General features: G+C 47.3%; 2 protein-coding genes across 2 annotated transcripts; both read right to left on the reverse strand.

Moving 5' to 3' along the window:
- Positions 1-5,266: 5,266 nt before the first annotated feature.
- LOC139830849 (uncharacterized) lies at positions 5,267-6,945 on the reverse strand. The gene has a single exon (XM_071819644.1). The coding sequence runs from the start codon at positions 6,620-6,622 to the stop codon at positions 5,477-5,479; it is 1,146 nt and encodes a 381-aa protein (XP_071675745.1). The 5' UTR covers positions 6,623-6,945; the 3' UTR covers positions 5,267-5,476.
- Positions 6,946-7,407: 462 nt separating this feature from the next.
- Positions 7,408-8,526, reverse strand: LOC139838961 (uncharacterized). Its single transcript, XM_071828975.1, has one exon. It carries the CDS (start codon positions 8,524-8,526, stop codon positions 7,408-7,410), a length of 1,119 nt encoding a protein of 372 aa, XP_071685076.1.
- Positions 8,527-12,949: the final 4,423 nt, after the last annotated feature.

Here is a 12,949-nt window from a genome sequence, read left to right on the forward strand (position 1 = left end):
TCTAGTAAGATGTTTGAACAACAAGGAAGACGATGTATAGTTTTACAATGCTTGTAATATGTCTTTTATGTGAGTTTTGCTGTACTAGTTCGTGCTTGTGTTTGCTTCAAACAACCTTGCTAGCCTAAACCTTGTATCGAGAGGGAATACTTCTCATGCATCCAAATCCTTGAGCCAAACAACACTATGCCATTTGTGTCCACCATACCTACCTACTACATGGTATTTCTCCGCCATTCCAAAGTAAATTGCTTGAGTGCTACCTTTAAAATTCCATCATTCACCTTTGCAATATATAGCTCATGGGACAAGTAGCTTAAAAACTATTGCGGTATTGAATATGTAATTATGCACTTTATCTCTTATTAAGTTGCTTGTTGTGCGATAACCATGTTCACTGGGGACGCCATCAACTACTCTTTGTTGAATTTCATGTGAGTTGCTATGCATGTTCGTCTTGTCTGAAGTAAGAGAGATCTACCACCTTATGATTAAGCATGCATATTGTTAGAGAAGAACATTGGGCCGCTAACTAAAGCCATGATCCATGGTGGAAGTTTCAGTTTTGGACAAATATCCTCAATCTCATATGAGAAAATTATTAATTGTTGTTACATGCTTATGCATAAAAGAGGAGTCCATTATCTGTTGTTTATGTTGTCCCGGTATGGATGTCTAAGTTGAGAATAATCAATAGCGAGAAATCCAATGCGAGCTTTCTCCTTAGACCTTTGTACAGGCGGCATAGAGGTACCCCTTTGTGACACTTGGTTAAAACATGTGCATTGTGATGATCCGGTAGTCCAAGCTAATTAGGACAAGGTGCGGACACTATTAGTATACTATGCATGAGGCTTGCAACTTGTAAGATATAATTTACATGATACATATGCTTTATTACTACCATTGACAAAATTGTTTCTTGTTTTCAAAATAAAAGCTCTAGCACAAATATAGCAATCGATGCTTTCCTCTTTGAAGGACCATTCTTTTACTTTTATTATTGAGTCAGTTCACCTATCTCTCTCTACCTCAAGAAGCAAACATTTGTGTGAACTGTGCATTGATTCTTACATACTTGCTTATTGCATTTGTTATATTGCTCTGCATTGATAACTATCCATGAGATATACATGTTACAAGTTGAAAGCAACCGCTGAAACTTAATCTTCCATTGTGTTGCTTCAATGTTTCTACTATGAATTTATTGCTTTATGAGTAACTCTTATGCAAGACTTATTGATGCTTATCTCGAAAGTACTATTCATGAAAAGTCTTTGCTATATGATTCAATTGTTTACTCATTGCATTTACATTGTTTCGAATCGCTGCATTCATCTCATATGCTTTACAATGGTATGATTAAGATTATGCTGGTAGCATGTCACCTCAGAAATTATCTTTTATCGTTTACCTACTCGAGGACGAGTAGGAACTAAGCTTGGGGATGCTGATACGTCTCCAACGTATCTATAATTTCCGATGTTCCATGCTTGTTTTATGACAATACCAACATGTTTTGTTCACACTTTATATCATTTTTATGCGTTTTCCGGAACTAACCTATTGACGAGATGCCGAGAGGCCAGTTGCTGTTTTCTGCTGTTTTTGGTTTCAGAAATCCTAGTAAGGAAATATTTTCGGAATCGGACGAAATCAACGCCGAAAGTCTTAGAAATACGCGAAGCTTCCAGAGCACCGGAGAAAGGTCAGAGTGGTGCCAGGGGGGCCCCACACCCTAGGGCGGCGCGGCCCAAGGGGGGGCGCGCCCCCCTATGGTTTGGGCAGCCCGTGGCCCCTCCGACTCCGATTCTTCGCCTATTTAAGCCGTCGTGACCTAAAACTTCGACACCGCTTGACGAAACTCCAGAAAGACTCCAGGGGCGCCGCCACATCGCGAAACTCCAATTCGGGGGACAGAAGTCGCTGTTCCGGCACCCTGCCGGGACGGGGAATTGCCCCCGGAGCCATCTCCACCGCCGTCTTCACCGCCATCTTCACCGCCATCGCTGCCTCCATGATGAGGAGGGAGTAATCCACCCCCGAGGCTGAGGGCTTCGCTGTAGCTATGTGGTTCATCTCTCTCTCCCATGTACCTCAATACAATAATCTCATGAGCTGCTTTACATGATTGAGATTCATATGAGTTTTGTATCACAATTCATCTATGTGCTACTCTAGTGATGTTATTAAAGTATTCTATTCCTCCTGCATGGTGTAAAGGTGACTAGTGTGTGCACCATGTGGTTCTTGTCGTAGGCTATGATCATGATCTCTTGTGGATTGTGAAGTTAACTATTACTATGATGGTATTGATGTGATCTATTTGGTTATGTTGATCTATCTTACACTATAAGGTTACTTAAATATGAACAAATTGTGGAGCTTGTTAACTCCGGCATTGAGGGTTCGTGTAATCCTACGCAATGCGTTCATCATCCAACAAAAGTGTAGAGTATGCATTTATCTATTCTGTTATGTGATCAATGTTGAGAGTGTCCACTAGTGAAAGTGTAATCCCTAGGCCTTGTTCCTAAATACTGCTGCGTTACTACTGCTTGTTTATCGTTTCTTGTGTTACTACTGCTGCAATACTACCACCATCAACTACACGCCAGCAAGCTATTTTCTGGCACCGTTGCTACTGCTCATATATATTCATACCACCTGTATTTCACTATCTCTTCGCCGAACTAGTGCACCTATTAGGTGTGTTGGGGACACAAGAGACTTCTTGCTTTGTGGTTGCAGGGTTGCATGAGAGGGATATCTTTGACCTCTTCCTCCCTGAGTTCGATAAACCTTGGGTGATCCACTTAAGGGAAAACTTGCTGCTGTTCTACAAACCTCTGCTCTTGGAGGCCCAACACTGTCTACAGGAAAAGGAGGGGGAAGTAGACATCAGGCAACCACTCGACCCCGCGGAGGCGGTGACGAAACCGAGCATCGATGGCGGTGAGGTGCTGCGGCCTTCTAACAGAGATCCCGCATCGGTGAATGGGTTGATGGTCGTGGCTGGTGGCCGCGCCCCCATGGTTGCAACCGGCGGATTTGGATCCGCCATGCACAGGCTTCAGTCATGTCATCGAGGTTGTGGGCCGCATGGTGGCGTCTGGCTGCGTTGACGGATGGGCACCGCAATGGTGTCGCCGTCGATGAGCTAGGTGGGTGAGGGATCTTGAGCAGCGGTCCTGGTGGATCTTTGCAGTGGCGGTTGCCATGGCTGTTTTGGATGACGCGGTGGCCGGGGTTTGGACATGATGTGCCCGGTCTGCGACTCTGTGGGAGGGACACGCTCGTGGTGCGTCGTGGCAGTCGTGCTTGTCGGCGACGCCGACCGTGGGTTCCCTGCTGGCGTGTCGGTAGTCTATTTTCTTCAATCTTGGAGAGCGAGCGATGGGAAGATAGTGTAGGGGCAGCCTGGCCTAGTTTCGAATAAATGTGGTTGTCCTAGGGTTCCAACTAGCACCAAGATGAAGAGCTACCGGATGTGTGTTACCATTGATCTGGTTGAAGTGTTGTGTTCCGGAAGGCTCCACCGGCGAACTCCACTCAGTGATTCATGCCTGGAGATTGCTGGATCGGGTGGGATTCGGTCATGCACACCCATGTTTTTTCTCTAACCGTTTGGTTTCAGAAGGAGCGCTTTGAAGCTCTGTTGGCTGTTAATATCATGGGGCATGTTCTCATTCAATGGTGCTGGCGGAGAATGTCATGGTAGTCGAGATCTGAGGACTAGCGATGGTGGTTTGATTATGGTGGGCAATGAGGAATTGGCTTAGTGATTCGTGACTTGAAGCAGTGTCATGCAAGTGGGGGCGGCAACACAAGCGAAGTTCAAGTCTTACTTTTCAGGGTGAAAATGCAAGGTTTGGCCTTAATTGGTTGTGTCTGGCAATATCCTTGTTGAAGGCATTGTTTTGAGAGCGATGACTTTCTTCAGGGTGAAAACCTAAGATCTATAATCGGACGATGATGGCGCTTGTGCACTGTTTCCTTCTTGGTGGCATCACTTTTGAAGAAGCTGGACTTCGGGTGCTGCTTTGAGGTGTTAGTACTGCTGCTTCAAAGAATTGATCACTGTAGCGGGATTTTTCTTGACGAGGGTGCTCCTCGGCAATGCCCACCATGAGTGCTTAGGGTTGACGGAATCCTGCAGGCTAGCACGAGACATCGGATACCAAACAAACGGGGATAGATATTTACCTAGGTTCGGGACCCTCGATGAGGTAAAACCCTTACTTCATGCTTGTCTGATCTTGATTATCGAATATATCGGGTTACAATGGGGTAGCCGATAGGCTGCTATGGTCGACTCGCCGAGAGGCAAGGATTCTAGGGTTTGTGCTCTAAGTTGTGGTGGTTCTACGTACTGTTGTTCTGTTCTTCGACAGGCTCTCTCCCTGCCTTTATATAGTAGGCCCGGTCCCGAGAGTCCTGCCCGAACTCAACTAGGTTACAACGAAATCTAATCTAGTATTTCCTTCAACGAAGTCTTCTTGCCTTGTTCGTCAAGAATCCATCTTCTGGTAGGTCTCATTTGCTGGAACCGACATATGGTCCCACCTTGATTGTTAGGCAATCTTTATGGGCCCCTAGTTGGGCCGGAGGAGGTAGACTAATGTAATTCTTTTTTGTAATTCTTTTTTTTTTTGCTGTGTGCATCCTTAATGCCGCTAGGGCAGTTGCAGAGGTTAGGTGTAATTGTTATCTCCGTGATATTAATATATGCTCTTTGTAAAAAAAAAAGTTACCCCGTTGGCACCTCAGAGAAAGGGGCATGAGGGAAGCAGGAAGGATATGGTGAGGGGCTGCAAAGGGTGTGGTGAGGGGCTGGGAAGGGGCCGTGTCGCCTTAGAGAGAGGGAGCGAATAGGGTCTATTGACCTGCAACATCTATTACCTGCAAAAATAAGATTCAAGAAACTCTGCGGGAACACTTGAGCGTAGGTGTCATACACAAATACGGTTTGGTAGTAATGTTCAGCTGGTGCATCCTACTGGACATCTCCCTCGTGTTCAGCTGGACCATCATTAAGCAAGATTTAGTAGTTCATAATTCTCTTACTCAGCAAGCCCACGTTCCTATGGGCCAAAAATTTGAAATGAAATATTCAGGTGGGGCTTTGTCCCCATGTGACCATTCAAAAAAATTGTAGCATTAGACAAAGTGAAGTTCGTGGTGAACATATTCTTATTTATGAAATGGTAGTAATACTAGTAGTGAACCATTGAAATATACACAATGAAAAATTAACCCTGCGAATGAAAACCAACAAATTCCGTAGTCTGATCAAAGCGCGCTTTAGTGTGACCTGAACACATGACATTACAGCTTTGACCTAAACCACTACGTAGATAGGTATTTACTACCAAAGCTCGTCATCGGTCTAGGTTTTACTTTGTTGCTTAGTAGTTTTGTTAGGTAAATCTTTTTAGTGGAAGATACATAATCCGACCATCTTTTTCATATGCGCTCAGCCCTCCGCGTCAGGGTCCTCGCGGAAGAGCCAGGTAGCCGGCGCCGCTCCGTCCCCACGCACATGTTTTGGCAGCAGCTGGCTAACTCTCCCATCCTTGATGTTGTAAACATTTGCAAAGGCATCGCGCGAATGTAGTCCCGGGCCTTCCACCCGGAACGCCATTCCAACAGAATCATCTAGGAAGAAGATCTGGTTGCCCCGCACTCCGTGCTCATCTGCGCACACAGCCCTGGAGCACAGCCGGCTGACGAAGAGCGCCTCGTCGCCGCCCAGGGCGTTCACCTCAACCCACTGTGCCGACTGAAGGTCCGCCCGGAACACCAAGAACTGATACGTAGTCAAGCCACATTCTAGCATTATCCTGCAGACCATGAGCAGTTCGCCGCCGCGTGATCTGACGAGGTAGCGCATGTGGGCATACTCCTGTAAGGTGTATCGATTGCCACCTTCAATGACGCGCTCGACGCTGGAGATCCTGGGCTCGCCGTTCTCCCCGTAGCCGACCTCCAAGGCAAGGAGGTCCTCGTCGTTGGTGAGAGCATAGAGTTTGCCGTCAAAGAAGACCATGTCGGAGTACCACCGCCACCGATCATGCGCATTGAGCGCCCACGACGGTGCAAAGCCCTCATTCTGCCCCGGCGTGTAGAGTGCAACCTTGGCGGAATGCTCATGGCCGATGATGGCGGCGACGAGGCCATCCGGGCAGACCACCAGCTTCCGCACGGACATCTCCCATGTGTCGTCCCTCTCCCTCCAGTTACGTGGCCCTTCCTCCGGCGCCGGTTCGTTGATGATCTCGACGGGTTCCTCGTGAAGGCGGATACCGGACATGATAGGGAGTGACATTTTCCTCTCGGTGAAAGGGTTTACCAAGCTGTACATGCCGTAGTCATTGATAAAGAGAAGCTGGCTGCTAGTGGCGCCGCAGAAGTTGGATCCACGACCTGGATTGTTATGGGACTTGAAGAGGGAGCCTTGGAAGCTGAAAAATTCGCCATCTGGGAGAGCAAGATACAACTTGGGCAAAGAGCAGGGTAGGTGTAGGCGTAAGGTGGAGTGCCAATGGCGGCAGATGGTGCCGAGGGGAAGGCGGTCATGGACGGATGGGAGGCAGCACGGCGCTTCGTGCACGACGTCCATTGTGAGTTGTGACCAATTCGGTGTACCTTCTTGTGCCCTGTACAAGACAAAGAATCAATTTTGTTAGTTTATAGATGCTGAATATAGTTACCTAGTCTTTTCTATTAGGGTGTGCCTACGTCTCAGTTGACTGAGATTTTCTTAAGTCTCAGTCAACTCAGAAAAGTGCAACTACAGTTTAAAGAAAAGTGCAACTTGGTTCAGTTGCACATTTCTGTCAGAAAAGTGCAATTGCACTTTTTTAACAGAAAAGTGCAACTCAAGGCACATTTTTGTAAGTGACTTAGACTTAAGAAAATCTCAGTTGACTGAGACATAGCAAAACCGTTTCTATTATATCGGTTTTGTTATTGAACTGACTAAAGCATGCAATTTCACGTGCAAATTTATCAATTTTGAGTTCGGAGCTTGAACCATTCAGCCATGGATGGATGCTTAACACGGATCATCGTACATCGTAAGTAACAAATTTTCATATAAAAAGACATATCATAGGAAAATGAAATCTAAAATATTAGGAGATGACTATGAAAGCACCTCTATGGATCCTCGAATCGTGGTCTCCCTAGAAATCCAACTATCTAGGTGTAAAGCCCGTGTGAGATCTAAAAAAAGACACAAACCTAAGAGGAGATGTTGAATCTGGTTGTCTAGTCTTTTCCATCAAATGGTCATGCGATTTCACAGTAAGTACTACATGATACATGAAAATATGGAATAGAGGCATAGAGCATGAGGTAGACATTATCGTTACAAAAGCATCACATATTGTCATAGTTTGTCAATTACCTGGGGAAGAGCCACGTCGCTGGCACTTTGCCACCATTGTGAAGCTCCGGCGGTGGCACGAGCGGGTAAATCTTCCCGTCCGTCATATCATAGGCGCCAAACTGAGTAGAGCAGCAGCCTCGCCGCCCCTTGCCGGTGGACCGGAGCCAGAACTCATCGTCGTGCAAGAAGTGGATCCTGTTCGGCCGTAGCTCATATCGGGACAGCTCGAACTGAGATAGGCGGCGGGCACCAGAGCCGCCTGCACCGACGAAGAGGGTCACGTTGTCACCAATGCTCGTCATCTCCGACCACCGCGACAGGCCGAAGTCGGCCTTGAACAACGCGAACTCGCTCCCGAAATCGGCACGGATCACCCTGCGGACCATCATCATAGTGTCGCCTGACACGACTAGGTACAGCATCGCCGTTTGACGTTTGGGCGGTGTCCCTGTGACGCGGAGCTGGACGAGGGACGCCACCGGCTCGCCGTTGTTCCCGTCCTCTCCGACGTCCATGACAAGCAGGTTCTCGTCCTCGTCAACAGCGTAGAGCTTGCCGTCGTAGAAGGCAATGTCCATGAGCGGCCTCCACCGGTCATGCAGTACGAGCGACCAGAGAGCTGTGGGCGCCGCAGGACGGCACCGCGCGACCTTGCCGAGGCGTCCGTCGCCGACGATGGCGGCCACGATCCCGTCCGAGCACATGACCATCTTGCGCACAGTTACCTTTTGACGTTTCGGGTTATTCCCTGCAGGACCAGCGGCAGTCCAATCGAGCGAGCGCAGGCTAGGTAGCCGCATGGTGCCCCCGGAGAAAGGGTTTAGCAAGAGGTACTCGCCGACTTCGTGGAGGAGGAAGACGAGCCAGTCATCGCAGGAGCCACGGTACCGCGCGCCGTCGGGAAAGCTGACCATTGGAGCGGTGGTGGCCCCGGGGAAGCTGATTAGTCTGCCTTCCGGGAGCGCGATCCATGGCAGCGGCGGGTGCTGCGACTGCTTCAGGGCTTGGGAGCGCCACCGCCTGCAGACTGCGGAGAAGCGGATCTGGTCGGCGTGGCAAGGGAGGTAGCGGAGGAGCATGGCCGCGAAACGGGACGGCAGGATCGACCACAAGGCCGACGTGGTTCCCTCCATTGGTGAGAGCGGAAGAGGTTTCGCGCAGAGGTTGCGGCGAAAACTTGGTTTGTTTGACTTGCCAATAATGCGGACTTAATTGTGGATGCCTGCACGCGAATCTGATGATTTTGGGCGGACTCTGATTAATTAATTAACCAATAACAAGTGACCGCCCCGGTTTTGCGATCACTTTCCATCCATTGCAAATCAGAAATCAGTTGTAAATTTGTACGTAGTTCCCCTCGATTGGTCAGAGATCGCGATCTCACGCGCCGCTGCCGGCGTGGAATCCACTTCATGTGATTTATGCCAGGAAAACACAAATGAAAATAACTCCCTCAGTTTTGTATAGTTTTGTGCCAAAAGGTTCAAAAGGTTCGGAATATAAGATGTATAGCGATTTGACCATCAGTCTAGGCAAGTTTACCTTTGGACGACTTCACGGTGGTGGTCGGTTCTGGTGGCGCTGCCTACGATGGTGGAGTGGTCTCGAGGTTTGCAGTGTCCGTTGGCTTGCCGTGCTTGGGTGAGCGCTTAGCCCGTCCAAAGTTTGCTCTTCCTCTGCGTAGTCTTTTTAATAATCATGCAGGAGGTTTCGTGTTTCCGGTTAGGTAGTCTCTTCTGTAGACCTGTGTAGTGTGTGTAGTTTTATCTTGTTTTTTTTCGAAAAGGGGGAAAAATCACTCCAGCTTCTGCATCCAAAGGATGCACACGGCTTTTTATTAGATTATTCATGAAGCCTTACAAGAAACAATACAAAAGATCACTCTCGAAGCAACCTAACTATACCTACAGTGGGATATATAGGGTGACAATACACCAACTCACATCATCCAAACTAAATGCCTTCCCAAACCGCCCAATAGCAGGTGAGAAGCACATCCATTCAAGCAGACTCTCAGCGCACGCCAACGCCCACGCCACAGGAGTTGCTTCCGCCGTCTTCCTCGACTCCATCTTCAAGAGAGATAATCGCATTAACCTTGCAAGACCTGCCGTCGATGCCACCATGACGCCAGACGGCTCCACCATCCACTCCACCAACATCCAGCAGCTGCTCCAAAAACGATGCCCCAAGAGGTAGAACGACGCAGAGCGCGCCGCCATCGTCCGATCCGGGAGACCCGGACCTAGGGTTTCCCCCGGAGCAGCACGAGTGAGAGACCGCAGACTGCGACGACGATGCCTTCAAGAAGGTAGCGGCGTGACACGTCGCCATCGTCCGCCAACCGAGGTCGGAGCACGGTTTTCACCGGCAGCCGCGCATCCCGAACCCACCGAGTGTAGTGCCAAGACGGGCAAAGATGACGCCTTCGACAAGGTAACGACGTCGCCCGATGCCGCCATCATCCGCCAAGACCGAGGTTGAGGCTCGGTTTTCACCGGCCGCCATGACACCCCGGACTAGATCTCACCGCCACCCTGCCGCCCACACGGCCAGGGCCACGGGCCACCGCTCACCGCGAAGAAGACGACACCGCTGCCACCATCCGGAGCCGCCGCTCTGGCGTCCAGGGCCCCCGCCGAGACCACCACCAGCAGCCCCTCCAGCACCGAAGCCCGCCGCCACCGAGCCGCCAGATCCCGAGAGCCACCCGCCGCCACGGACGGAGGAGCGGCTGCCGGAGTTGCCGACCAAGGGGGAGACGCGTCGGGGGTGGAGAGCGTCGCCGGGCAGCGGCCTCAGCCCCGGCAAGCCCAGCCTGGCCACCTTCCTCCATGCGGTTGTGCTTGGCGTCGGGGACCGCAGCCGAGGGCCAAATCCCCGCCGCCCCCTTCACCGGCGCCGCGGCCTTTGGCCGGCAGCACCTCGAGGGGCGACGAGGAGGTAGAGAGGGGGGAGGGCGGACGGGGCGGTGGCGGCTAGGGTTTGCCCCTCCCGGTCGCCAGGAGGAGCGACGCGAGAGGGGTACGCGTACAACCAGAAATTTGTTTTGCTCACTCTTGACCGTAGTTTTATCTTGTATAAGCTAGGTTCAGCATCATGTATCTTCTTCGCCATTTAGGGTGTTGTTAGTTTAACATCGGACCTTACGCCTATTATCTAAAAACAAACTTCCTTCACAGAATCCCTTCCCGCACGCAAAATTTCTGGAATTGAGTATAGATGCAAGTGGATCAATATTAAGGTACCATGTACTATATATCTTTGGTTCAACAAAATAAACTAACTTTTATGATGGCATCATCAATTTAATTTTTTTTTTTTTGCTTCAAAGAAGGTACAGGGTACCCTAATGTTGACCACTTGTATCTCTAGAATTGAAGAGCTGAGCGATTGTTTAGAAGTCAGGCTAGCTGCATCACGTCAACGGAAAAAACAAGGAAAAAAATTTACACATGTTTTTCTTATGTGACTTTAGCTAGACACTAGGTGGAAGATAAATATGGAATGAAATGTGGACTTGCCTATCATGGATATATTTTGGACGGTTGATCTGGATTAAATTTTGTCTTAATTAAGGAGAGTATTATCACGTCCTACTAGAGCATTTGGAATCACAGAAACAAAATCATTTTTGATAGGCGTGTGCTAGCAGTCGGTCGCCCGATGTGGGTCCAAAAATTGGTTGTTGTTTCGGCCGTTAGATCACGATCGTGTGATTAACAATTAATCCATCTTTCTCACGTGATCTGCTTGCTTTACTGCATGACGCTCTTCTAATGCTGCACGGCATGGGTGCAGGGTGTACTGTATTCTGTACATCAAATTAATGCCCACCATTTGCTGCTGTTTGGCTTCAAAACAGTAGTAATCCAACAAAAAGTCAGGTGTTTTACAACAATACTTGACAATGATTCCAACAAAAAATAACGGTCTGGGCACCGGTAATTATCTGTACCAAAAAATATACAACAAAGCACCAATATATTTACAACAATAATTAACAACAAAACTAACAAAACTAGATAATACCCCACACGCTGTTGCGGCAATTTAAACAACTAAACTGAGAAAAATCGTCAAATAAAGAAGAAGGTTATTTTGAAGTTCTATCGGTAGTAGACACACATGCCATGATTTGAACTTCAGAATGTAATAAACTGTACATACATTAACCAATGGTGATCTCACATGCCGACATGAGTGCTTTGAACTGAGTAAAAAATGTGTAACAAAACACACAAAAAACAAAAGCTAATGTGTCACATAATTGAATAAACATCTCTGTATTGCAAATTAACCCAGAAAGATAATGGCACGACTTTGGAATATACTTTGCCATGTAACCATATGATTATTATTTTTAGTTCCAACGTGCATCACTGAGCTAATATAAGCGAATCGGATTTGTCTTCACCAGACCAGCACCGGCAAGGCCTTAAAACATGATCTATTTGTCTATTTTAACCTCAAAATAGAACGATAGAACATTACAAAAAGGATAAGTATTAAATTTAATATTTTTATTGGTAAAAGTGTTATAATATCCTTTCTTGTTAGATTCAATTGCTTCTATGATTTTGGACAACCTTCATTTAGTGATAAAATAGACTGAACACTGAAAAGTGTTTGCCGCAGATTGATTGTGCAGCCATTTAACCTGGACGCAACAAAATAAAACTTTGATTGAAGCCTAGTCTGGCACTGCAATCAATCATGTGAGCAGAATTGCTCCCATACCTCAGGTTTTGCAGTGTGGGTGTGTGACCAGCAAATAGCCTTGCATGGAAAGTTGAATCATGTCTACTGATGGTGAAACCGTAGAAAGCAAATTTCCTTGATTCAATATATTAGGAGAAAAAGCACTGGCGGGAAAATATGAAAACCATCAACAATAATAAAAATGCATCAATCTTTGTGTACTCAAGTTTTACTAATCCCCAGTGCCTCATTCGTGTTGCATCAAGCATTTTGGCCGCACCCATTAGACTCCGGGAAAAAAACATATTTGTTGATCTTGACCTGTTGTTGAGGAGTGGGGAAAAACTAACAAAGTAGCAAGCAATAAGGAGGCACCATATTATAAGCTAATATAGAGGTGTGTATGCAGTTTTGCAATAGAATCCCTTTTTTTATCTATGACACAAAGGAACAGAGTATTTTAGAGCAATGAGCATGGAACATGTTTTCAAAATATAATCAGACAAATAAATTGCATGGTATAATGTCACGTTAAGAAGAAAATGTGATATCATTCGCAAAAGAGTGACATAAAACCATTAGATGAAAATGTGGAGAACATACATGGTAATTTAGTTTGACTGGACCTGTATCGATGGCGTGCCTGAAACAACACATGATGACATGATTAATATTGTAGAACAATTCCACATACATCTAGTTAGGTGATAGACATCAAACCTAACTGACAAAATATAATGGAAGATCAAGGTGAGCAAGGAGAGTGGCTCCCTCATTCCAGGAACTCTTATCAACATCCACCATCCAGTTTATAGGAACATGAACAATGGCATATCATGCAGCTTGTAGTTGCTG

The sequence above is a fragment of the Lolium perenne genome, chromosome 4 (assembly GCF_019359855.2).
Source record: "Lolium perenne isolate Kyuss_39 chromosome 4, Kyuss_2.0, whole genome shotgun sequence".
Classification (NCBI taxonomy): Eukaryota; Viridiplantae; Streptophyta; class Magnoliopsida; order Poales; family Poaceae; genus Lolium; species Lolium perenne.